This window comes from Panthera onca, chromosome A3 (assembly GCF_046562875.1).
Source record: "Panthera onca isolate mPanOnc1 chromosome A3, mPanOnc1 haplotype 2, whole genome shotgun sequence".
Classification (NCBI taxonomy): domain Eukaryota; kingdom Metazoa; phylum Chordata; class Mammalia; order Carnivora; family Felidae; genus Panthera; species Panthera onca.
The window spans coordinates 133,693,589-133,719,015 of NC_138341.1; the positions used below are offsets into that span (position 1 = coordinate 133,693,589).

The window sequence follows — 25,427 nt, forward strand, 5'->3', positions numbered from 1 at the left end:
TGGCCGTTCTAGCGCCTGCGGTGCCCTCCGGGACCCGACATTTGTCAGCGAGACAGCATTTCCTTGGCGTCAGTCAGCGTTGTTGCGCAAGAGATAAAGTCGGAGGAGGTTAACGAACCCCTCGAACGCGCCAGTAAGTAAGATGGCGAGAAGGGCAGGCGAGAGTGGGGCCGATCGATAGCGCAGCGCTCGGCGCCTCACCCTGTGCGCGTGCGCAGTGAACGTGCGCTCGGAGCGATCGATCGGACAGATTTCGTGCCTCCATTTTTCCGGGAGAGAGCGGGAGACCGAGAGAGCCGGACTAGCGGGTACTGGGGGGCTGGGATGCATGGAGAGCGGCTGGTGCGGTCCGCTGGGGTCTTCACGGGACCCCCGGAAAGACGAGCGCGGCGGGAAGGCCCGATAGTGAGCGGGGTGGCATGCCCCCTGAGTTGCCGGGCTCGGCCTGCACACCCCTTCCTCTTCCTCCAAGGCCTCGCTCCCGCCCCCTCTCCATCCTTGGTGCGCTTCTGTGGCGGGACGGTGGCGGAGCCTAGTGAGGGGGCGTCTGTGTTCTCGCCCTGGTCCCCCCTTCCAGTTCCCGGGTGTAAACAGTTTCTAGGTCCTGTTCTTCCTGATCTCGGGCCTCGCCTGCAAACTGGGGATGGTAATTAGGCACCTACTAGCGCAGGGAGCGAACGTTCTGTGAGAGTTGAGAAGCGGGGCTCGGCCTTTTCTTTTTGAATCTTTGTACACGCCGTGATGCTCCTGGCATGAGTGCAGAGACGGGATAGAATAGTGGTTAAGTTCTGGGCTCTGGTCTGGGCAGTCCTGGCGGCCACTTGACGAGTTACTCGGCCACGTTTTATTTTCAGTTTCCTAACTTATTTGTGCCGATTTCATCATCTCTATCGTGCCCTAGTGCTGTCTGCACAAGCATAGATTTATATACATTTGCTTCTACATGTGCTTGAATACTTTGAAGGATTTCATTCAATGACCTAATGCTTGTAAAGTGCTTAGCACAGTGTCTGGCAAGTGCTTACAAACGTTAGCTGTTGTTAGTAACACCCATCAGTGCAGCACGGAGAGGACTCAAGCTCTGGGGTCAAATACCCGGAGTAAAGATCCAGGCTTTGCTATTTACAAGCTCTTTGATCCCATGTAAGTTAACCTCTCTGGCCCTCGTGTTACCTATCTCTAAAATAGGATTAGATGAGTATTCAGTGAGGTAATGCGTATTAGTTGTTTATGTGATGGGTGTCATACACTACCCTGAATGTCTAATTTTAGCTAGTTTGTCATTAAGCTTTTAAGGAGCACTAAAGGTCGTCGTGAGGAACCACACAGTCTCTAGAGTCAAACCACCTGCATTCTAGTCCAGGTTTCTGCAAGCACTAGTCGTGGGACCTTGAACAAGTTATTTTCCCTCCTCATCGTTAACACGATCACAGGGCTTCTCTTACAGGATGGTGTTGAGGATTAAGTGAGATAAAGCATAATGAACGCTCAGTAAATGTTAGCTATTCTCATTATCAGTAGCTCCAGTTATTCTCCGGAGGGAGTTAGAAAACATGGTTTCCCACTTCTTTCCTATAACACACTCCTCCTTCCAGAATCAGTCCCTGTAAAGCACAGCAGTACCAGGCAGTGCTGGTGTTACTGCTTACTCCTTTCTTGTATTCATCCCCCCCACACTGTCTCTCTCTCTCTCTGCCTTATACTCTGACTTCCAATTTCTTGTCTGCCTTCGACTTCTGTTCTTTATTGCTGTTCCCAGGCTCCCGTGCCCTTCTGATAGCTGTCCAGACACACATACACATACGAATATTGATTTTTGAAAGTCAAAGTTATCTACTGTCCACCAGTTGCAGGTTTTTGTTTTTGTTTTTGTTTTTTTTTTGCATAAACCAGAAACCATCATCTACAGTTTTCATTTTACTTTATAAGAGAGAGCTTAAAAACTTGGAAACCAATCCAAGTGCACAGTCCTTTAGGTTTTTGCCCTTTTTTTCCTTTTTTTTTTTTTTTTTAAAGTTTATTTATTTTGAGAGAGAGTGAGCAGGGAGAGGCAGAGAGAGGGAGGAGAGAGAATCCCAAGCAGGCTCTGCAGTGTCAGCGCAGAGCCTGATGCAGGACTGAAACTCACAAACCCTGAAACCATGCCCTGAGCTGAAATCGAGAGTCAGATGCTTAACTGACTGAGCTACCCAGGCACCCCTTTCCGTTTTTTATACTCGTTTTGGCTATACCCTATTTGCCAATATTTTATTAAGCAATTTGTTTTTGAATCTTTCCAAGCATTCAACTTGATTTAGTTTTCATAGCGTGGTGGCTTGTTTGCCCTCATGTTTTTATTTACTATATAATTAAGTTATATAATTTAACAAAGTCGGTTACCTTAAAACATGCTTTAAGAATGAACATAACTCAGGGCGTCTGGGTGGCTCAGTCGGTTGAGCGGCCGACTTCACTCAGGTCGTGATCTCATAGTTCATGGGTTGAAGCCCTGCGTCAGGCTCTGTGCTCACAGCTTGGAGTCTGGAGCCTGCTTTGGATTCTGTGTCTCCCTCTCTCTCTGCCCCTCCCCCACTCACTCTCTGTCTCTCTCAAAAATAAATAAACGTTAAAAAAAGAAAACTTTAAAAATTTTTTTTAACATTTATTTATTTTTGAGACAGAGAGAGAGCATGAACAGGGGAGGGGCAGAGAGAGAGGGAGACACAGAATCTGAAACAGGCTCCAGGCTCTGAGCCATCAGCACAGAGCCCGATGCGGGGCTTGAACCCACGGACCGCGAGATCATGACCCGAGCCAAAGTCGGCCGCTTAACCGACTGAGCCACCCAGGCGCCCCCAAAAAAAAAACTTTAAAAAGCAAAAAAAAAGAATGAACATAACTCAGAGTGCCTGGATAGCTCAGTCTGTTAATTGTCCGACTCTTGATCTCAGCTCGAGTCATGATCTCACAGTTGCAAGATTGAGCACTGCATCTTGAGTCCTGCTTGGGATTCTCTCTCCCTGCCCCTCCCCTGCTTCTGCTCTCTCAAATAAATAAACTTAAAAAAAAAAAAACAAAACAAAACATAGCTGACATTAGTGAACATACAGCTTACCTGGTGGAAACAGTAATGTCTAGGCATTCAACAATAGTAGCCATCTTCCCTACTGCAAAAACCAGTCGGTGTTTTCTTAACAGAAGAAACAGAAGATTCTGGGATAGCAGAATAGAATAAAAGTGGCAGGTGGGTAGTATGACAGAGAATAGTTGATGAAAAGAAGTTCTGTAAATAGTTGCTGGTGCGATTTGAGTAATTTCTGTGTGCTACTGTGCTCAATGCTCCGCACGTGCCATCTGTTTTTACCTTCGCTAACGTGCTTGACAGCTGAGGAACCTGACCTCGGAGGAACGAGGTCACTGACTGAAGATGATGTAACCAGCAGGGCCGGGACGGAAGCCCCGCCAGTCTGCCCGGACTGCTGCGTGGCTTCCGTGATTTACCGGTGCCTCTGCCCTTCACCATCCCTGTTTTCTCCTCTTGCAGCTGCCACGGAGATTGTCTTCGTCTTCTCCGAGATGTACAGAACCAAAGTGGGCTTGAAGGACCGCCAGCAGCTGTACAAGCTGATCATCAGCCAGCTGCTCTACGATGGCTATATTAGCATCGCTAATGGCCTCATCAACGAAATCAAGCCGCAGTCCGTCTGTGCGCCCTCAGAGCAGCTCCTACATCTCATCAAACTAGGTAGCTTGGGGACGCGTGGACTCCTTGACAAGGTTCCAGAGGTCTTCGCGATCAGAATTTTTCCCGATGGTTTTTGTTCAGTCTTAGTGCCCAGTATCTGTCAGGTACAGTGGTAGGTACTGAAAGGGTAAGCAAACCCCAGATTGTGAAGATTTCAAACCGGCTGTAGCCCCAGGATCTCTATGAGAATTATCTGCAACATTCTGTCATTGTTTTATTGACTGCAGATTTCAACTCACATGTCATCTCAGAGTCCTTTTCACTTTTTTGAAAATAACCCGCTATCTTCCCCAGACCTCCCCAGTTATTCTACAACAACAACCCCATTTCCTTCGTGACAGAATCACTCTCTGAAATGTACTTCATTGTTTCAGACGTGTGTTTCCCACACGTCTGCACCTTCCCCAAGAAAGGACAGCACGTGCAGTAAACATCAGGATCTCTGTCTCGTTCAACAGTACATCCTGGTGCTTGCCTGGGCTGTAGAAAGCACTCTGTAAAATATAGACATCCCAATATGTTTGTACCCTTTGACTTAGCGATGCCAGTTTTTATGGGTTTTTTTTTTTTAATTTTTTTTAATGTTTATTTTTGAGAGAAAGAGACAGTGTTTTGAGAGAAAGAGACAGAGTTGGGGGGTGGGGGGCACAGAGAGCAAGGGACACACAGAATCTGAAATAGGTTCCAGGCTCTGAGCTGTCAGCACAGAGCTTGAGGCGGGGCTCGAACTTGTGAACGTTGAGATCATGACCTAGGCCAAAGTCAGACACAACCGACTGAGCCACCCAGGCGCCCCATGGTGTTTTGTTTTGTTTTGTTTTGTTTTGTTTTAATTAAAAAAAACAATGTTTTCTCATGTTTGTTTTTGAGAGAGACAGAGCACAAGCGGGGAAGGGGCAGAGAGAGAGGCTCCAAAGAGTGGAAGAATCCAAAGCAGGCTCCAGGCCCTGAGCTGTCAGCACAGAGCCCGATGTGGGACTCAAACTCATGAGCTGTGAGATCATGACCTGAGCCAAAGTCAGACGCTTAACCAACTGAGCCACCCAGGTGCCCCTAGCAATGCCAGTTTTGAGAATTTGTTCCGAGGAAATAAAACAAAAACAACTGAAATATCCAACGATAAGAAATTCGTTGTGAATGTTCTTGTATCCTCAAATCGGGTCCAACCACACCATGTAGATAAAAATTACACTGGCCAGATTTTTATTCTGTTTGAGTAAATGAACAAGTAAGTTACAACATGTCATATGGTTTGGTTCTATTTTTGTTGCAAGAATTGTAACAACTGTGCATGGAGAAAGGTCCAGAAGAATTCATCCCACCATTTTAACAGTAATTATCTCTGAGTAATCTAATACAAGGTCATTTTTGTGTTCATCTCTATTCCTAATTTTTCTTATACTAATAAACATACTCATACTGTTTATACGGTACATGAAGTTATTTTTCAATTTAAAATGCATTTTCTTGAAAAACTTGTTTATTTAAATATCAACAGTCTTTCAACTACATTTCACTAATGTTAGTGCTAACAGTGTATCTGTCTTAATGAGCCCCAGAGCTGCTACTAACAGATCTCAGCACTAAAAATATTAAAATTCAGAACGAGAAAAAATGGGCAGCTTAACTATAGAACTGCTTTTTTTGAGTTTCTGTAGTCGTAGTTACAGTAGAAAATTTTGGAAGCAAAAAAACAGGGGGAGGTGACGTGACCTATTGAGCCTGACCTTCCGCAGTCAATGTTCTATTGCCTACAGTGTTGTCACTGAACATACACCCGGGTTGACATATACATAATTTTGTGAAGGGTTAAGTGTCAGGCCACTCCAAGACAGAGTAAGTTGATCTTGGCCAACATCTTTCCCAGTTTGGATCCAGAATTTTGTCTTGGCTTTTTAAAATGACATTTTTGCACACACTTAATTTTGGTTCATTTCAGGAATGGAAAACGACGATACTGCAGTTCAGTATGCAATTGGTCGTTCAGATACAGTGGCCCCTGGCACGGGGATTGACCTGGAATTTGATGCCGACGTCCAAACTATGTCCCCAGAGGCTTCAGAGTACGAAACGTGCTATGTCACATCCCACAAAGGCCCCTGCCGTGTAGCCACCTACAGCAGAGACGGGCAGTTAATAGCCACCGGATCTGCCGATGCTTCCATCAAGATACTTGACACGGAAAGAATGTTGGCCAAGAGTGCCATGCCAATAGAGGTAAAAATCCCAGCAACGTACGTACTGTCTGTCTTTCGCTCGCTGCTCGTCGGGAGAGTGAGAGACTAGTTTAGACCAGCTTTAACTTAGCATAATCGGGGGCTTTGAGTCCGATTTTGCCCTTTGAGCATCTCTTTTCTCGTTGGTCTAGGTCATGATGAATGAGACTGCACAACAGAACATGGAAAACCACCCAGTGATCCGAACGCTTTATGACCACGTGGATGAAGTCACATGTCTCGCTTTCCACCCAACAGAACAGATCCTTGCCTCTGGTTCCAGGGATTATACTCTGAAGTTGTTTGATTATTCCAAACCATCTGCAAAAAGAGCCTTCAAGTACATTCAGGTTAGGAATGTTTAGAAAGGAGCTATCCAGTTTCTTCTTAAAAGCAAAGAGCACTTATTGTATGACTGTTCCTGTTCTTAAAGTAGCCTCAGGGATCATCTTACAAAACGAAGCAGCTGCAAGGACGCGTGCTGCAGGTGGCACGGGAATCAGTGCGTTGGCCCGTGGTTCCCACGCTGTCACGCACCCACTTTCTCTGGTCACAGTTTATGCAGCAGGGGCTCAGAACCTGTGTCACTCTTTCAAAGTCACAGATCCCTGTTTAAAGGTGAAACAGTCACTTCACCGAAGTGTAACTCAACGGGAATCAAAAAATTATTCAGTTGAAACTCTCAGACGTTTACTGGAAAAGCGATACTGCAAAAGTGATATTTTGAGTGTGCAGTAAAGAAATAATAATGTTTTAGTAGTGGCTTCCACCTTTTAGTAATTGAACTGAGTTTTTTACTCAGTATTTGGAGCCGTAGGACAGATTAAAGAAGCTGTCCACACGTACAAGTTGTGTTTATCCTCACTCGTTAACGTGTGAAACTATCCTAGCTTGATGATGCTCCATTCTGAGTTCTCCCGGTGCTCGTTTGCAAATGACGAAGCTCACTTCCACGGTTCTGGGAATATAATCCCACCAGTAGCTGGTTTTTAAAATCTCTGTTCAAATGATACCTTCACGTATTTTACAAAGTTCGTCGTTCCTTCTTCTGCCTTGTAACATCTGATCGTTGTTTTATGTATTCTCTCCGTCAACCAGATATTTTCCACATTTTCTCTGCATTTAATTATTCACCAGCCGCTTAATGTGTCTGTCCTAACAGGAAGCTGAAATGCTACGCTCGATCTCTTTTCATCCTTCCGGAGACTTTATACTCGTTGGGACTCAGCATCCTACTCTTCGGCTTTATGATATCAACACGTTTCAGTGTTTTGTCTCTTGCAATCCTCAAGATCAACACACCGATGCTATATGCTCCGTTAATTACAATCCCAGCGCCAACATGTATGTAACCGGTAGCAAGGACGGCTGCATCAAGCTGTGGGATGGTGTCTCGAATCGATGCATCACAACCTTTGAGAAGGCGCACGACGGTGCTGAAGTTTGTTCTGCCATTTTCTCCAAAAATTCCAAGTACATTCTCTCCAGTGGAAAAGACTCCGTAGCTAAACTTTGGGAGATATCAACAGGACGAACACTGGTCAGATACACAGGTACGTGAAAAGTTGCTATTACCTCTTCTGTAGCATTTTCTGGCTTCCAGAAGAGAGCCACACGATAAATGTATGCGTTGAGCAAGGCAGATGTTACACCTCTTTTAGGTAAGAAAGCAAAGCTTAGAGGTTAAGTAGTTTAGCCAAGGCTACAGTTGGTAAGAGCTGGAAATAGAACCTTAGTTTCTGAACTGTGTTCTTCTCAGTACGTCACAGCTTCAACTAGATGTGAGTCTATGCCAGTAAGATTGAGACTCTGGTGGTCCGTTTGTAGACCAGTGGTCTGCCCTTTTCCCTCAGAAACATAAAAGCAGTCCAGAGAAAAGGCGGAGTCAGTAGATCTCAGTGAGTGTACACATTAGGGAAGGAAGGCGGAGAGGGACCATCTAGGCCTGTTCGTAAGAGAGCACAGCTACCCTGACAGTTACTTGGTAATGAATGTTGTCAAAATATTGTCTAATTCTTCTGTTCCTCGGGGCAGCAAAGGCTGTTGTTTGGTAGCAAACCTCCAGGAAAGTTCAACTAGTTTCCTCTGTTGTGAGATGTTTGTGTCCCACACTAAAATCACCATAACCAGAACTTTAAAACTCTACAAGAAAACACCACCAGGACCGCCTGGGTGGCTCAGTCGGTTAAGCATCTGACTTCACCTCGGGTCATGATCTCACAGTTCGTGGATTTGAGATTCGAGCCCCGCGTCGGGCTCTGTGCTGACAGCTCAGAGCCTGGAGCCTGCTTCATATTCTGTGTCTCCCTCTCTCTCTGTCTCTGTCTCTCAAAAATAAACATCAAAAAAATTTTTAAAGAAAGAAAGCCACGCCGTCGTAAGGGCTCAGCTGTTACGGCAGTCGCTTCTCCTTTTAGAGAAGATTGAAGAGGCGGGGACGTCGGAGCCACCAGGGTGCAGCATCATCCACCTCACATCCGTCTCCCGGGGACACTTTGCTTCCTGCCGTCCCTCTCTGGCTCTGACACAGACCATACGGCTAGCAGGTCTTAGGAAGCGTCAGTTTCGTCCTCATTCTTGGTCCTTTGTAGAAACGCTTCTGTAGGCAGCTCTTTTGGAAACCTTCCGCTAATTATTACTGTTAAAGGGCTGCGTGCTTGTTGCAAAAAGAAGATGCAAAAGCGGTCAAAGTAAAAGTGGGCGGGCCGTCTCCATCTTCAGCAGTAACAGCCGCCGTCCGGGTGTGATGTGTGTGCAGGGCACGCGCCAGATTCTCACAGCATTTCTTACGTTTGCTTTGTCCTGTGAACGGCAGAATGTTTTATGCTTCTGTGGGGCCGCCTGGTTTGCTTTGGCAGAGAATTGGGGTTTGATTTTAAAGTGAGATTATAGTGAATCGATACGCAAATTCCTTGTTTTCTAACTCACAGGCTAAGAGCCCATCATGCCAGCATGTTTAGGTCTGCGTTTCCAGTTTTAACGTTTAGTTAGAATTCAGTGGGTTTTTGAAATACTGAAGGAAAAAGAAAAGCTATCGAGCATTAGAAATTTCAGTGTGAGAAATTAATTCAGAAGACTAAATAAAATGCTGAGCTAGGGACACCGTGTAGCACGTGTAACAGACACCTGCCAGACACTGGGCAGTGAGCTCAAGGAGAGAGAGATGACCATCAGTTCTACAGACCTAAGAAATGCACGTCAGAGTATCTTTTTGTATTCCCCAGATGGTAGGAATTTAAAAGGTTGATACTCTCTCGTATTGAACAACATTTGGGGAAGTTACATACTTCGTTGTTAAGGAGTGCTGATTGGAAACCTTCTAAAGGGGGGTTGGTGTCATGAATCATATTTTTCAGCATACGTATATATTTTGGACTCTTAGCAATTCAGCCTAAAAAGATTGCTGGCAGGTATGCCCACGCACACGTAGAAAGATGTCCGTCCCAACATAGTCTCGAAGAGGGGAGCGTTAGAGACAGCAGAAGTGTCCACCAGAAAGCACCGAGGGCACTCTTGTCACGCGTCCTTTTCACAGCGTGCGGCCCTTAAAAACAAACACAGGAACATTTGTGAGCACGTATGCCACTGGATGTGCCCTCACGCCAGTCCTCGCGACATCGTGTGGGTTGGTGCTGTAACTGTCCCCCAGAGAACGGAAGAGAAAGGTAAGACTTAAAGGTGCTACGTAATGTGTCCGTGTTCACGTCACTAGTAAGTGTTGAGCCCAGATGTGATGCCAGCGCCTCTCTCCTTATCCATTAAGCCGTATTCCATCTTTATAGATCTCTGCTGCACGGCTGTATCAAAATAGCATGTGATGTGAGCTCCGATTACAGAATACAGAGGTATTTACAGAGATATTTAGAAAGGATTCATCGAAATACTGACTCTGGGTGTAGAATTATCAGGCAGTTGTTCTTTTTAGACTTTATATGATATTTTAAACATAAAGTCTGTATTTTCACGGTCATAAAAAAGCCTAGAGCTTCTTTCTGGAGAGCGGGCGTTCAGACATCCCAGCAATTCTGTTCTAGGAATTTAATCCTGAGGAAATAGTATGTTCAGCATAAAGAATTTGTCAGCATAACTTGCAACCAGATGCCTCTAGCAGGAAAAGAATTACTAAATAGTAAGGGTGCTTCCAGATGGTGGTGTATTTTGCGGCCAGTAAAAAACACAGAAAAATGTACCTAATGAAAAGTTGGTTTAAACTATGACAGAAATGACCTATATGACACGGCACCAATTTTCTATTTTTTATTATTTTTTTAATGTTTTATTTCTTTTTGAGAGAGAGCGAACACAAGCGGGGGAGGGACTGAGGGGGAGGAGACACAGGATCCAAAGCGGGCTCTGTGCTGAGAGCAGCGAGCCCAGTGTGGTGCTCGAACTCCCGAACCACGAGCGAAGTTGGCCGCTCGACCAACTGAGCCCCCCCCACCCCCCGGGCGCCCCTGTATTTTTTTTTCTTAAGACGTCCCTGTGCCTGGAAGTACGTCGGGACGTTGACGGAGTCGGCTGCCTCAGGTGGTAGGTCGGTGGCGATTTATTTCTGCATGCTTCCTTGGAGGCTCCAAAATTATACGATAAATGCGTATTACTTCTGTTTTAAGACGCCGTTTTTACATCGACAGGGTAACGAACAGAAGGACGGCAGTGTGAGGGTCTAAAGTGTAGCCCTGGGGAGCCAGCCCTGCCACTCTGACCCTTAACCTCTCGTGTCCGCGCAGGGGCCGGCCTGAGCGGGCGGCAGGTGCACCGGACGCAGGCCGTGTTCAACCACACCGAGGACTACGTGCTGCTGCCGGACGAGCGGACCATCAGTCTGTGCTGCTGGGACTCCCGCACCGCCGAGCGTCGGAACCTGCTCTCCCTGGGCCACAACAACATCGTGCGCTGCATAGTGCACTCGCCCACCAACCCCGGCTTCATGACGTGCAGCGACGACTTCCGAGCCCGGTTCTGGTACCGGCGATCCACCACGGACTAGCCCGCCTTCCTTGCCCGGGGTTCTTTTCTCGAGGACTGTGCCCCTGCCCCCACCGGGTCCCGTCACCAGCTTCGGTAGTAAGTCACCGCGCCATCTGGCGGTTGTGCCGCCACCCCTCCGTCCTTGGATTTGTACGAAAGAATCTTTTTTTACCTTGATGCGGAATCATGGTGGGAAAAGTGGGAAACGCAGATCCGTGCGGTTGCTCTGCATTCACTGATGATCACAGTGTGACTTTCATCGGTTTTGTAAATACAGGACTTGCCACTTCTCTTGAATCTCTTGATCATTTGAGGAAAGGTAGAGTTTTCAAGTGCTTTCTCGATCTCCAGTGGATCTGTCGTGAGGGATTTTCATCCGGTGGTTCTGTCGACTTCTGTGCCTCTTCTGCACACACCCTCTTTGTGTCTTTCTTTTCAGGACACATTTTGGCAGGTAGGTAGGCCTGCAGCTCTGAGAATCCAGAGCGTCGTGCCGTGTTAAAACCAGTTTAGAGAATCCATCAGTCCTCTCCTGAAATGATACCATTCTGATAATAAAGCTCAGATCTGCAACTTTAGTGTTCTACCTTTTTCACGTCAATAAAATTAATGGCCAGTTTTTCCCGAAGATTTCTAGGAAACGTATCTTTCGTCGTACCTCCCGCATTCTCCTTTCATTGCCCGCAATGCTTCTCTTCAGCAAATATTTCTGGTAAGGTTATTACCAGCGGATGGAAAACGTAATTGAAGATAAAGCCAATCTAATCAAAATTCGGTGAGCCCGCTGCTGCTCTCCGACCGTAGCTTATTTCACAGATGATTACTATTGATTGACTTTGTTCTTACATAATTTCAAATCTTATTTTTCAGTTCTCTTCAGCATGAATCATTCACTACTCGTCGCGGATGCACGTGGCAGCTATGTGCTTGTAAGATTTTTGCAATTAAATCTTGATCGAGGTTTTTCTTGAAACTTTCTAATTTAGAAAGTGACAGTATTTGTCTGGATTCAGCTCAAGCTAGGTGAGGGGACCCTAACCTCCCCTCTGCCAGATAGACTTTGGTTTATATTTATCCCCAAGTGCAAATACCTCATGCTCTGGGTAGGAATACCTAGAAATATAATCTAGGGTCAGTTGATAAAAATACTAAATAGATTGATTGTTTCATTTTACAGGAACTTTCAAATCTTCTGAAGTTTATTGCCTAAAAATTCTGTGTTAGTCATCCTCCTTAAGGATCATTTCACCTCTTTGGCCTGTGAAACCTTTTTAAGCATTCTTAATGTGTTAAATCTGTTTTCATTCAGGTTTCCAAAGCTGTATTTTTCGGTCTGTAGTGAGTTTAGATTTATTTCTGTTTTGTGTCCTGATTCTCCAGTATTTGCACGTGACTGTGGGTGCTCCTTTATAGGATGAGAAGAAACCTGCTGAGTAGGAACAGGAATAACCAGTTCCATAAGGAAATTACAGACCAAAAGCCCTCACTTCTTTTTCTGGCTTTTCTTTTGCTTTCAACGTACGAAATTACAGCAGAGGCTGAACATGTTCCGCATTCCTCTGCTCTAGCACACGTGCTAGAATGACCACATGGCATTCCTGATTGAAGCGCCACTGGGTCTTTTTAACTGTTCGTGAATTTAAATAATGATGCCTACTTTTTCCAGTTTCTGGAATAGTCTCAGCCATGGATCCGAAGTTTCAGGACTTCTGTCTACAAGATCAAGATACTTTTCTGTGCTTCCAAAATAGACACATTTTTTCTTCTAAAAATCACATCAATGTTTTGAACCGGTAAGAATGCCGGGAATATTACATGGACTCGGCCTCAGCATGTCATTAACTGTCCCACGTGACACCTGGTTTTCAAAAACGGTGAATGATAGGAACTTAGAACTTCTATGTTATTTTTTAAAGATATGTGATTTCTAAAATAAACTTTTTGTATATGATGATAATTTAAAGCTAGTCCTTTTTTTTTTTTTTTTTTTGGACCTTGCTTTGAATGTTTAAATATTTGAACATGTGTTCTCCAACAGCAATCATGACTTTGGACTGGAAACCTTCATGCTCTTCTTTTAGTGTTTCATTCTAGAAGTACGATTTTTATAGCAGATCTCCTTTAGCTGTGTATCTCTTTTACTCTACAAATTTAAAATCTAAAAACTTTATAATTCCATTTCTTATGATGATTCAAAGAAACCAATCTTTTACCTTAAACTTTGGTTTCCCTTCGGAAGGGCAATGAGGGGAATAGCCTCAGCTGTATTAGCGACATGTTAGGTAGTAAGGCAAGTCATTTCAATGTCACAGCTTCCTTTTCTGTGATTAAAGTGCTTAATCAAAATCATCCCCAACATGCACTCAATCAATGAAGTGATTTTTTTTTTTTTTTTTTTTTTTTTTTTTTTTAAACACAGCAAGATACAAACAGATTTGGGGGAAGACTTCTGTTTCTGAAAATACAGTGGACCAGATACTCTAGAGAGCCCTTTCAATACATACCTGTTTAGAATTTATTTTTAATCTCTAAATAGATGGCTGAGCTAGCAAGAATTTCTCAGGCAGTTCCTGAGAGGCAGAAACAACCAAAACCCACAAATCTAGACCATCAGGACCGATGGGGCATCCAGCTGAACCAAGGGCATTTGTCACTCCCCTAGAGCCTAATGATTCCTGAGCTCTGACCACAAGGTGGGAGCTTTGATCAAGACCTAGAAAGAAAGGTACCCAGAACCCAGAACCCAAAAGGTACCCCCTACCCTCCAAAGGGTGAACTTGCCAAAAGCCCTGCCTCCAGGAAAGAGGACACCTGCCTGCCTGGATGCTGGCTCAGGTTTGTGGGGCAGATCTTAACGAGAATCCCATCTATAAACTATTTGTCCAAGTAAGGTGAAGTAAGGTGGGAACGACTCACACTACCTATGTGGCTTGGAGAAAAGCAAGCTGAGAATTTAAAGCAACTCCCATTGACGGTGGCCAAAGACACCTGACAGAAAGAAGCCAGCACAATTTAAGGAGGAACACCTCTTTCCCCCAGGCCTCCGTTCTCTCAGATACAGATCTAAGAATCAGGGGTTCATAATCCAGTATGTGAGGAAACAGCCGCCGTGATGAGAAGCAGTAGAAACTAGAGTCGCACTTGGAGACTTGGAATTCTCAGACGCACGATACGTGAGTGTGTCCGATGTGAAGATCTCAAACGGGACCGAGGACAGAGACTAGGAAGTGACCCGGTGGATTGAAACAACAAAACCTTCGGGAAAATGGTCATTTCTATAGCGTTCATTCTTCATGCCCTTGGCCTTTTTTGGGCGCTTTTCTCCGCCTTCCAACTCACTTGGCGGGCATTCTAATCTGTGAAGCCTCTTTCCCACTCACCCTTTGGTGAATTTACTCTTCGCATTCTGGCTGCTCACCCCACCATGAGGCCTTATCCTGGGGCACCATTTTCTGCCCTGGGTTTTCCGGTGCTCCCTGTTAGCACCCGGCCTTCCCCCCAGCGGCACCTCGACACCTGCAGCGTTTCCTTTGCATCCTGTTTCTCAAGTCTTGCTCTGGTTCCTTTTCCCTCTCAACCTAGGGGTCAAAATTTAGGTTTTTTGGGTTTTTTTAATTTTTTTTAATGTTTGTTTATTATTGAGAGAGAGAGAGCATGAACATGGGAGGTGCAGAGAGAGGAAGAGACACAGAATCCGAAGCAGGCTCCAGGCTCTGAGCTGTCAGCACAGAGCCCGACGTGGGGCTCGAACTCACGGACCGCGAGATCATGACCTGAGCCGAAGTCGGACGCCCAACAGACTGAGCCACCCAGGTGCCCCTCAAGATTTAGGTTATTAAACTGAGTCAGCACTGACAATTACTGGAGCTGTAGAATCCCAGCCTTCCCTGTTTTATCTGTACGTTAGGGAATTTAGCTGAATTTGGTGACAATTGATGAAATTCTACTTTGACGAAAAGAGCTGTATTAGAGGTATCTTCATGAGGTTACAACTTACTGGATTATCAGATGATTTTAAAGCCGTGCAGTCTGACATTTCCTGCCAAGCCTTTAATGATCTGGATGTTGTTCACCTGGTGTCCAGCTGCACTTTAAAAAGTAAGGTATTGGGGTGCCTGGGTGGCTCGGTTAAGCATCAGACTCTTGATTTGGGTTCAGGTCATGATCTCGCAGTTCACGGGATCAAGCTCCGTGTCGGGCTCCACGCTGACAGTGCAGAGCCTGCTTGGGATTCTCCCTCTCCGTCTCTCTCTGTCCCTCCCCCACCCTCAAAATAGATAAACATTAAAAAAAAAAAAAAAAAAAAGTCAGGTACTGAGTGCCTAGCATTCAAAGACTACCGTCAAGGAGCTTGATAGCTAAAGGTTCATGTGAAAACAGTATAAGGCATACCAAACAACAGTCCATGTACAAAAGCAGTCTTCCTTCCTGCACATTTATTAGGAGCTCTAGGAGTGAAGTGATCAGACACCCTACGCTTTGAGGAGAAAATTCATCCAAAATACTGTTCTCAGTAGCATTTTTTAAGGGGGAAAAATTACCTCATTAGAGTCTCTCATACTTGGTTCCCTTGAACTCTCTAGTTGTTTCAACCTGCAGTCAGTGGGATATTACGAAAGCCACCCAATTTCCCAGAATAGTGAAATCTTGCAACGTTTGTGCACAGAAGGATGCATTTGCCTTAAGTAAATACGAACGTCTAAGGGCTTTCATTCAGAAAAATGACAGGACAAAACACCAAACTGAGAAGCCAGGCCCTCATTCACAAAATACTACACTAGGTATCCAGGTAGGAGTGAGTCTGTTTCATTTCAGGATCAAATCTATGGCTTTTGTGTCTTCCTTCTTTTTGTTTGTTTGTTTGTTTGTTTGTTTGTTTGTTTTGTTAGAGCAGTGGGGAGGGAGAAAGAGAATCTTTTTTTTTTTTTTTTTTTAGCATTTATTTATTTTCGAGAGACAGAGAGCAAGCAGGGGAGGGGCAAAGAGGGAGGGAGACAGACTCCAAAGCAGGCTCCAGGCTCTGAGCTGTCAGCACAGAGACCCATGCGGGGCTCAAACTCACGAACCCGGAGATCATGACCTGATCCAAAGGCGGATGCTTGACCGACTGAGCCATCCAGACGCCCCAGAGAGACAGAGAATTTTAAGCAAGCTCCACACCCAGTGTGGAGCCCAACACGGGCTCAGTCTTATGGCCGTGAGATCATGACCTGAGCCAAAACCAAGAGTGGGACGCTCAACCGACTGAGCCACCTGGGTGCCCCTACATTCTGTTTTTTTAATTTAGGTTTTTCCAAAAAGAAGAGGAGGAGGAGGAGGAGGAGGAGGAGGAGGAGGAGGAGGAGGAGGAGGAGGAGGAGGAAATGCAAATCACAGCATTCCAATCTGCATTGGGAACTCCAGGTCAGCCCTTCAGTATTGAGAAGAAGTTTGCCAAGGTGGTGGGAACAGTTCAAACTGGACCAGGTGTGAAGTCTACCTTTTTTCTAAGAGACTTGAGTCTGGATTCTGCCTCAGTCACATCACTGCATGACCTTAAACAAGTTTGTCCATCCTTTCTTGCTTTCTTTCAAATATATGCAAGAATCAATCATCCAGTAAAACAATGGTTGCCAGGTCCCCAGGGTACAGGGGACTGAGGAGTGACCACCAATGGGTATGGGTTTTCTTTCTAGGGCAATGAAATATTCTCAAATTAGAGAATGGTAATGATTGCACAACCTGAATATACTAAAAGACGCTGAATTGTGCTCTTTAGAAGGATGAATTTTGTGGTATGTGAATTATATCTTAATAAAGCTTTAATTTTTTAATTCAATGTCAGCAGCACAGTACAATGAATTTGCATGTAGCCATCACCCAGATTCCCCAATTTGCTACTCATAGCCAATCTTATTTTATCTATACCTCTATCCACTTTCCCCTCTCTTGAGTTATTTTGAAGCAGATCTTGGATTTTTATCCATAAATATCTCTGTATATATCTGTGAAGGATAAGGACTTAAAAAAATTTTTTTTAACATTTATTTATTTTTGAGAGAGAGAGAGACAGAGAGACAGAGCACGAGTGGGGGAGGGGCAGAGAGAGAGGGAGACACAGAATCAGAAGCAGGCTCCAGGCTCCGAGCTGTCAGCACAGAGCCCAACGCGGGGCTGGAACCCACAAACCGCGAGATCATGATCTCTGAGCCAAAGTCGGACGCTCAACCGACTGAGCCACCCAGGCGCCCCTGGGACTTTTTGAAACAGAATCATAACATAATAACATCTAAATATACATGGAAGCACCAAGTTTAGGTTAATAGATTCCCACCCTGGAGACACGAACCTCAGCCTTAGCTCAGTAGTGCCTCCATGTTCCTTACTCGAGATGCTGCCCGGCCCGTGCCCACCAGCACAGAGGCGCAGGTAGGGCCAGAAGAAAGCAGGGGCGAAGAGGCATACCCAAGAAAAATGCCCAGATTCACATTCAACCACATGGAAATCATCTGCCATTTTTTTTTTTTTATTTTATTTTTTTTTGGGGACAGAGAGAGACAGAGCATGAATGGGGGAGGGGCAGACAGAGAGGGAGACACAGAATCGGAAACAGGCTCCAGGCTCCAGGCTCCGAGCCGTCAGCCCAGAGCCTGACGCGGGGCTCGAACTCACGGACCGCGAGATCGTGACCTGGCTGAAGTCGGACGCCTAACCGACTGCGCCACCCAGGCGCCCCAATCATCTGCCATTTTGTAGAGCCTTTGCCTGACAAATATGACTAGCTATATGCATTGCGATAGTACTGTGTTAACGATTTCTTTGTCTTACCTACAAATAATAAGATAAAGTCCTTCTGCTAGTCCAGGCTGTCTGTCATTCATAACTTCAGCCCTTATGACTCATTACTCTTTCCTCTGAATCTGCTTGCTTTCCTTAAATGGAACTTGCTAATTCCATCTCTCTTTTTTTTTTTTTTTTTTTGCATATTCATGGTGTTACAGCTAGGAACACTCTACCCTGATCTGCCCCCGCCTCTCACATCTTGCCTTCCCCATGAAGACTTCCCTAAATTACTCCCCATCCTCCAGTCTCTGCCTTCTCCTCCTGGGATCTCCGCCTTGAACTTGTCGCTAAGTCAGTTCGTCCTCATTCTGCGGGGTCACTGTTCCCTCCCTGTGATCTGCTCCCATCTGCAACACGTCAGTTACTCGGCCCCGGAAGTTAACTTCCAACAACGATGCCAATTTAAAACATGGATTGTCTCAGCCAGAAATCAGTCGGCCGTGTCCACAAGTAAACCCTTCCTGGTGCTCAGACTCGTGAGGACTGACTGCTCAGCAGTGGGTGCCACGCAGCCCAGGCAGTGAGCACAGCACTTGCAGGAAGGTAGCAATGGGAGACACCACCCGTCGGAGGTGCTACCTGAGGCAGGCTCGGAAGAACGGGTGCCAGTCTGTTTAAATGAAGTAACAACGTGAATGTGCCCCGCAAGGAGTCTGCCTCCCCGTATATGTCTTCCCTCAACGTTGAGGAATTCAGGGAAAGTAGAAAGACCGAGCAAGCAGTGTTGAGCTGCACGAATTCGCGGTGTGGCTTCAAGTTCAGACGGTGGGTGGATGAGATTTCAGAGATAAGAGAATTGTACTGAGAGGTGCTCAGCACAGCCCTGGTACAGAGTCAGCACCCAGGGGATGTTCATGGTGAAGCTTTGTGAGCAAAGAGCAGGAGGTGGGGTGGGTATGGGGTGAGAGCACGGAGGACCGTGCCTCCGAGGAGAGATGTGCTGGGACCAGGTCCTTTAAGGCATTCCCCTTGGCTTGTTTTCTCCCGGCTGTTCGCAGGACGAGTTTAGAAAGCAGGAAGAAAGAGACAGCCACCATGGTCACAAATTTGTCCTAGGGGCCTCTCGTCAGGAAAACGAGCTTGGTGTGTCGGGTGGGAGTTGTTCACAGTGTTTGTGGGACGAGAATGCAGAGCGTTCCGACGCCGAGCTTTGAAAGTAGGAACTTCACCCTACAAAGCAGAAGAGTATTTTTTTTTCTTCGTTTGTGGTTTCACATAGCAAATGTGTGACACTCTCTACTTATAGACCAAATGAGATGCCAGGCATCGAAGAGTGAGTGTGGCCTGGATTTCTGTCCCCTCTCCGTCAGCCCTTTCGTTTTACTCTTATCGCGCTTTGCAGAAAGTTTGCCTGCTGGGAGAATCGTTGTGACAATTTCCCGTGTTGTCAGATAGCTCCATAGAATTCAGTTTCTGAGAACCAGCCCAAGGCATGCAGTGACATTGCATAATCCCTCCTCTGAAGCCAGAGATATCAGCCAGAGAGCTCACGGGAGCTGTTTCACACCAGCATGAAGGGAGCAGAGATCATGGATGGCACGCCCAGGGTGAGTGACGGGGGGCCGTTCGGATGGGCAGTTCACCAAACAACCAGTTATGGTTAAGGACAATGACCGACTTTAGTTCCAAGTTTCTGATGAAGTCGAAGGGTGAATACTAGTAACATGTAGGTTGGAGATGGAAAAGTTTACTAGAAGTCTAAGCGTGGAAAAGAGGGGTGCTCCAAAGCCCCTGACCCTGGATTCAGAGATGGATGAAGGTTACTTCTCGCAGAAACCGGTTCATGGGGTTGAGAACACAGCCCAGCCCTTTGTGTCCGCTCAGCTTCCAAACAGCTTTCCCAGCAAGATGCGGGTCTTGGCCTCAGCTCACCCTGACCTCTCCTCTCTCTGAACCCTGCAAACACTTAGTGTCACTCCCGGGTTGATTCTGTGCTCCTTCCCAAGAGCAGAGTCCAGCTCTGGCTTCAGCCTCCCCTGCTGAGTCCACAGGGGGCATTCTGCGTGCCATTTCCCGGTAATGTTTGTACTGGGACGTGTGAGTGGGGCTCAGGTCTGTGGCATGAATCAAAAAAGATTTGCTGTCTAGAACGTTGTAATGGCTGCTTAAAAAGAAAAATGTCTCAGACACAAAGAAAATAAAGCTCAGGGATTATCTTGCTAGACCTTTTTTAAACCTTCAGTCGTGCAGGAAAGAAAATGAAACAATTACTAAATGGGAAGATTATTTATATGAATTAAATATATGCTATTGATTATTAAAGTAATACTAATGTATGTCACTAGTGGAATTTATGGCTGAGTAACCCATGACGCCTCTCTTGTATGGATCGTGTGTAAATAGCGAAGCTACCCTAGAATTTTGTGCCCACTTTTTTTTCGAAAAATGTTTAAACCATTGGAAAACTGGCGGGGTTGGGGGAAGTAATTCAGTAAACCCCTGTATATCCTTCACCAAGATTCACTGATTCCTGGCACTTTGTCACATCTGTCTGCATCTATTTGTGTATATTTACACACACACACACACACACACACACACACACACTTTGTTGTTGCTGTTGCTAAGCCATTTGAAAACAAATTGTAGGCATAATGACCCTTCACCCCCCCCTCCCAAAACATCAACATGTGTCTCCTAAAAACAAGGACGTTCTTCTACACGACTCCAATATGATCACACACAAGAAAATTTAATGTTGAATTAATAATGTCCTTCTAACAATCAGTCCACATAAAGGCAGTAAGTACTATGGCAAGAACTCACGTCTTCAACTCCTAGTCCACAGGCAACCTCAGCAGAGGGTTTCTTGGGTACCCCTACAGAAGGGTCGACGCCCATGTGAGATAATACACTGTTTAAAAGGCTTTATACAAATGGGAGCAGTAACTGATCCATTGTCGAGCTTCTTGCCTTTCACAATTAACAATACGTATTGGAGTTCCATTTGTTTTAGCACAGTTGATCTCCTTGATTATTGTTCATTAATTCTCTTTGATCAAAGGGTCACGCAATGCTGTCAGGGGTCATATCACGTAACTGGTTCTCTGCTTTGGTGCATTTTGCTTTGAAGCACCTTCATGTTCAGCCAAGGGGACCCAGAGCACCTCTCGTACCTTGAAGGTGGCCCGGGGACAGTGGGTGGTGACCAGCGATTGCCCTGTCACGCCGTCCCGTGGTGCTGCTGCTTTTTGTCACCCGATGGTTTCATGTCGGTAGAGCATTCACCTTTGTGTAGTTGTCTGCTTTTCACGAGGTTTTCCTTAATGTCTTATAAAACCAAGAGAAAACTGAAAACTAAACACGCTGATACTAGTGATGAGAAACGCTGGGCTCACACAGTACGGTTGCGACAGACGTAGAAGTCGTCATGTGTGGCAAAGTGGTCCGTCTAACACCTCATCTGTTGACTTACTGGACTGTAGCTGATTGATTCCCTGTTCAACTCCATTCAAGAAAGTCAAGTCTAAAAGACAGGGTGCATAAGTGATTTTATTACATGTAAATCTTTGTTTGGGATTCTGGGCAGTTTCAAAAAGTGCCTTATTTATGAAAATGGAGTCTGCATGTACTTTAGTGATGCAGTCCCATTTGTTACAAATTGTGTTGACTTCTGAATGTGCATGTGTGTGTGCACATGTGTGCAGATGAATACACACCATTAGAAGTGACGTTGAAATTAGCACCTTTGTCTCACTGGGGTACATGTCCAGGAACTGAAGGAGAATCACAGAGTCAGATAAGCATGGTATTTGTTTTCCTTCGCTTTCTGAGAATTTCTGAAATGGTATTCTATTTTATTATTTTTTAATGTTAATTTTGGAAAGAGAGAGAGAGCGAGCGCAAGTGGGGGAGGGGCAGAGAGAGGGAGACAGAGGATCCCGGGTGGTCTCTGCACTGACCACAGAGAGCCTGATGCAGGGCTCAAACTCACCAACCTCAAGATCATGACCTGAGCTGAAGTCAGATGCTTAACCAACTGAGCCACCCTGAAATTCTATTTTAAACCTACTTTCTGAAAGTATTTTCTCTACAAGCTGCACTTTCTCTCTTTTGTAAACGTGACGGCGTGCTCACTTGCTTTTCTGAAGGGAGTTTTCAAACAAGTGTCTGTCCCCTCATTACTAAAGGGTGGATGTCCAGAGAATTGATCAAAATAATATTTATGTTTTAAGCACATTTAAATACTCTCAGATATTCTTAACAGTTCAGATTCAGCCGCGATTAAAGAGCAAACACCCTCTGGCTGTCTTACATCCCAATCCTGGGGGGAGTGGTCGTAGAGCCCCTCAAGGAGGGTCGCGGTAAAGACTTAGAGGTAAAGGCGCCAAAATTCTTAGACTCTGACAGACCCAACGGCGATGTGTCTCCCACGGGCGCAGACTACACTTACTTCAGGGCTTCTGGGCAAGAGCGCTCAGGACCTCGGGACCTTGTTTGTGGGTGGGGAGCAATCACAGGTTCTCCTTGTGCCTTTAGCACCTCTGAATGGGAAGTATGACATTTTAACTCAGTCTTTGTGGAAGAAGGGCAAGTGGGAATGTATGTGGAGAACTTACCGTGGCCACGAGGCGTGCCTGACCCCCTCCCCACAGCCCCCCACCACGCTGCCCGCCCCTTCCCCTGCCTTGGAACATTCATGTAGGGGGGTTGGGTCCCGTGGGTCCTCCCCACCGGCATCGTCCACACTCACTCACTCACTTGCTCACTCACACGCTTGCTCCAGGCCTTTCTGGACCGCCCATCCAATCGCCTCCCACACCTTCCCTGGTCTTTCTCATTCTCCGCCTCGTCTTCATTTATCAACATCTGAAATCATCTTTCTCAATCGTTTGTCCCTTTGATCATCACGTGTCTTCCCCTCTGGAGAGTCAGCTCCACCAGGGACAGAGCTGGGCTTTCTTATTCAGGGCTGCGTCTCCAGTGCTACGGCAGTGCCTGCACTTAGTAGGTGCCCAATAAACACCTGGAGTGTGTGTGAATGAATGGGAGGTTACAGAGAGTGCAGATGGAGCTCTTGTGACATCGCCCTGCCCCGCCACAAGGTCAGACACGGCACTTCCTAGTTGTCACACCCCTGGGAACCGAGGCTGCCCGGCTCTAAGCTCCCTAACCCCTACCTGGCCCCAACCCGAGCCACTCAGCCTAGATTCTCGGGAACTGGCCCCCTTCCAGCTCCCATGGTCAGATGTTGCCTTAGATCTAAACCTTTGCAGCTGAGGTCAAGGTCACAAGGACCCGTGGCCTCCCTCTGACCTTGTGCATCAGTTCCATTGCTTCACCTGCCTCACAAAACAAAAGAGCCCAGACACCACAGCCAGCTTGAAAACACAATTCACTGCCCGTTGTTTAGCCATCCATCCGGCATGTAGTTATTGGGCCCTGGGGTTCAGATGATCAACACATTGCTGATATTTTAGTGGAGTCAGAAAGTTAGTAAATGGGGGCGCCTGGGTGGCTCAGTCGGTTGAGCGTCCGACTTCAGCTCAGGTCACGATCTCGCGGTCCGTGAGTTCGAGCCCCACGTCGGGCTCTGGGCTGATGGCTCAGAGCCTGGATCCTGCTTCTGATTCTGTGTCTCCCTCTCTCTCTGCCCCTCCCCCGTTCATGCTCTGTCTCTCTCTGTCTCAAAAATAAATAAACGTTAAAAAAAAAATAAAAAAAAAAAAGTTAGTAAATGAGTAAATGGACACCATGATTTCAGATGGTGACAACTGCCATGAAGAAAAATAAAACAAGGTGATCTGATAGAGGTGATGGACAGAAAGGGCCTCTCTGGAGTCCTGAACGATGACAGAAGCATTCAGGGCAGAAGAAACAGCAAATGCAAAAGGCCCTGTGGCAGGAATGAATTCAGCATTGTGGAGTATCCACAGAAAGGCCAGTGTTGTTGGAGCAGAAGGACCAAGGGAAAGAGTGGGCAGAAATGAGATCAACGGGGTAAGCAAGATCCCGTTCACATAGGACCTTGTCAGTCCTGTAAGAAGTTCGAAGTGCATTCTAACTGCAAAGGAAGCCACTGGCCTATTTAAAGCAGGAGATGACATGGTCCGGTTTATGTTTTAAGAGATCACTCTGGCTGCTACGCAACAAAGGGAATGTTGGCAAGGAAGAGCAGAAGGAGGGGGATAAATCAGGGGACCAGGGTGGTGGCCTCTCTTTCCATTTTATTTATTTATTAAAAAAATTTTTTTTAACATTTATTTATCTTTGAGAGACAGAGAGAGGCAGAGCATGAGCAGGGGAGGGGGAGAGAGAGAGATAGAATCTGAAGCCGGCTCCAGGCTCTGAGCTGTCAGCATAGATCCCGACGTGGGGCTCGAACTCGCAAACCGTGAGATCATGACCTGAGCCAAAGTTGGACGCTCAACCAACTGAGTCACCCAGGCGCCCCCCCACTTTTATTTTTTAATTTATTTTTTAACACTTATTTAACTCTTAACATTTTAGATGCCACCATGGTGTTCTCAATGGACACAGACGAGAATCACTTGCCCTGCCTTTCAGAAAAAAAAAAAAAAGAGAGAGAAACTTTGGACATTTGAAACTGGCAGGAGATATAAACAGAAAGAATAGTAAATAAAGGTGTAAATGGTTTTATTGAACTACATGTGCTATATATACACCTTTTTCTTTTTTTGGAAACTGATGTTTGTTTTCTATCAACCCTATTTCCATTTTCTGTTGAGACAATATACCTTTCATTCACCAACAAATATCGAGTGCTCGCTTTGCGCCAGGCACCATTCTAAATGCCACAAAGAACACAAATGTCTAGGTCCCTTTCTCAATAAAATAAACTGTCATTTTAGTTAATAAAAATGTAATAGAAAATAGAATATATAATATAACATGTAATATAAAAATAGAGTATAATATAATAACACTATATTATCACTCCTGTTTAAAAACTTTTATTCTCTTAATGTTTTATTTGCTATAGAGCTCACTACTAAAAAAAAAAAATAAGAACTAAACAGAATACCATCACGATCCCAGAATTTACCAGACTATTCAAAGGAAAGTGGCCTACATGGTAATCGAATGGGGAAGCAGCCGTAGAAACAGAACATGGTCATTTTGGAAATAGAATGACTAAGGGAGGAAATGACAAGTTCTTGGAGAGGAAATAACTTCAAAGGAGGAAGGTGGGAGGCTGGTAGAAAATATGCCGTACAAGTTATATTCGACTGCCCCAGCGGGAGCTGTGAAAAAGGGGAAATAGTTTAGGAGCCATTTCCAAATGTATGCTCATAAGCCATCTGTGTATTCGATTGGAGGACCCTGTGTCCACACCATGAGGACAGAGCCAGTGGCAAGAAGGCAGTATGTCCCACACCTGCAACAGCAGCTCGGCTTATGAGTTACTGAACACACAGAATTGTTCTTTTTTTCCTTTAAAGTGTTGCTTCTCCTGAGAATCAAGAGCAGCTTGTGTGACGCACCTGTCACAGGCAGTCTGTCATTTGGGGAGAAGAGCAGACAAGGAATGAGACGAGAAAGCAGTAGGGGCCTTCCTGCCTTGGAGATGTTTGCCCTCTGGTTAAGGAAAAGTACAAAGGGCTTTGTGGGATGTTCCTTCCGCTTCAGAATTTCAACTCGCTCCGAGGTTGAAAGAACGCGAGAGTCAGTTACAGATGACGAGTACTTGAAGTTGCTTTTTTCCTACGCGAATGTTGCCCAGAGTGAGGAGA

At 45.7% G+C, this 25,427-nt stretch overlaps 2 protein-coding genes across 3 annotated transcripts in view; both read left to right on the forward strand.

Annotated features, from left to right (window-relative positions):
* Positions 1–40: 40 nt before the first annotated feature.
* On the forward strand, positions 41–12,868 carry CSTF1 (cleavage stimulation factor subunit 1). 2 transcript variants are annotated; one of them, XM_078443927.2, is made up of 6 exons: positions 41–133; positions 3,524–3,724; positions 5,664–5,941; positions 6,093–6,290; positions 7,103–7,493; positions 10,671–12,868. In XM_078443927.2, exons 2-6 carry the CDS (start codon positions 3,556–3,558, stop codon positions 10,928–10,930), a joined length of 1,296 nt encoding a protein of 431 aa, XP_078300053.1. In that variant the 5' UTR covers positions 41–133; positions 3,524–3,555; the 3' UTR covers positions 10,931–12,868. The 2 variants fall into 2 exon arrangements, with proteins under 2 accessions (XP_078300053.1, XP_078300052.1); XM_078443926.2 differs by lacking the exon at positions 41–133 and adding an exon at positions 209–308.
* Positions 12,869–17,912: 5,044 nt separating this feature from the next.
* CASS4 (Cas scaffold protein family member 4) overlaps positions 17,913–25,427 on the forward strand; it is a 38,617-nt gene continuing 31,102 nt past the window's right edge. Inside the window, exon 1 of the mRNA XM_060620839.3 lies at positions 17,913–19,280. Within this exon, the coding sequence (XP_060476822.1) occupies positions 19,245–19,280 (36 nt within the window). The 5' untranslated portion in view covers positions 17,913–19,244. The remainder of the gene's footprint in view (positions 19,281–25,427) is intronic.

Bases quoted from the DNA above. Each gene is read 5' to 3' on its own strand.
- CSTF1 (XM_078443927.2), top strand. From the start codon at position 3,556: ATGTACAGAACCAAAGTGGGCTTGAAGGACCGCCAGCAGCTGTACAAG. The intron at 3,725-5,663 runs GTAGCTTGGGGA...GGTTCATTTCAG, and splicing joins CCTACATCTCATCAAACTAG to GAATGGAAAACGACGATACT. The intron at 6,291-7,102 runs GTTAGGAATGTT...CTGTCCTAACAG, and splicing joins GAGCCTTCAAGTACATTCAG to GAAGCTGAAATGCTACGCTC.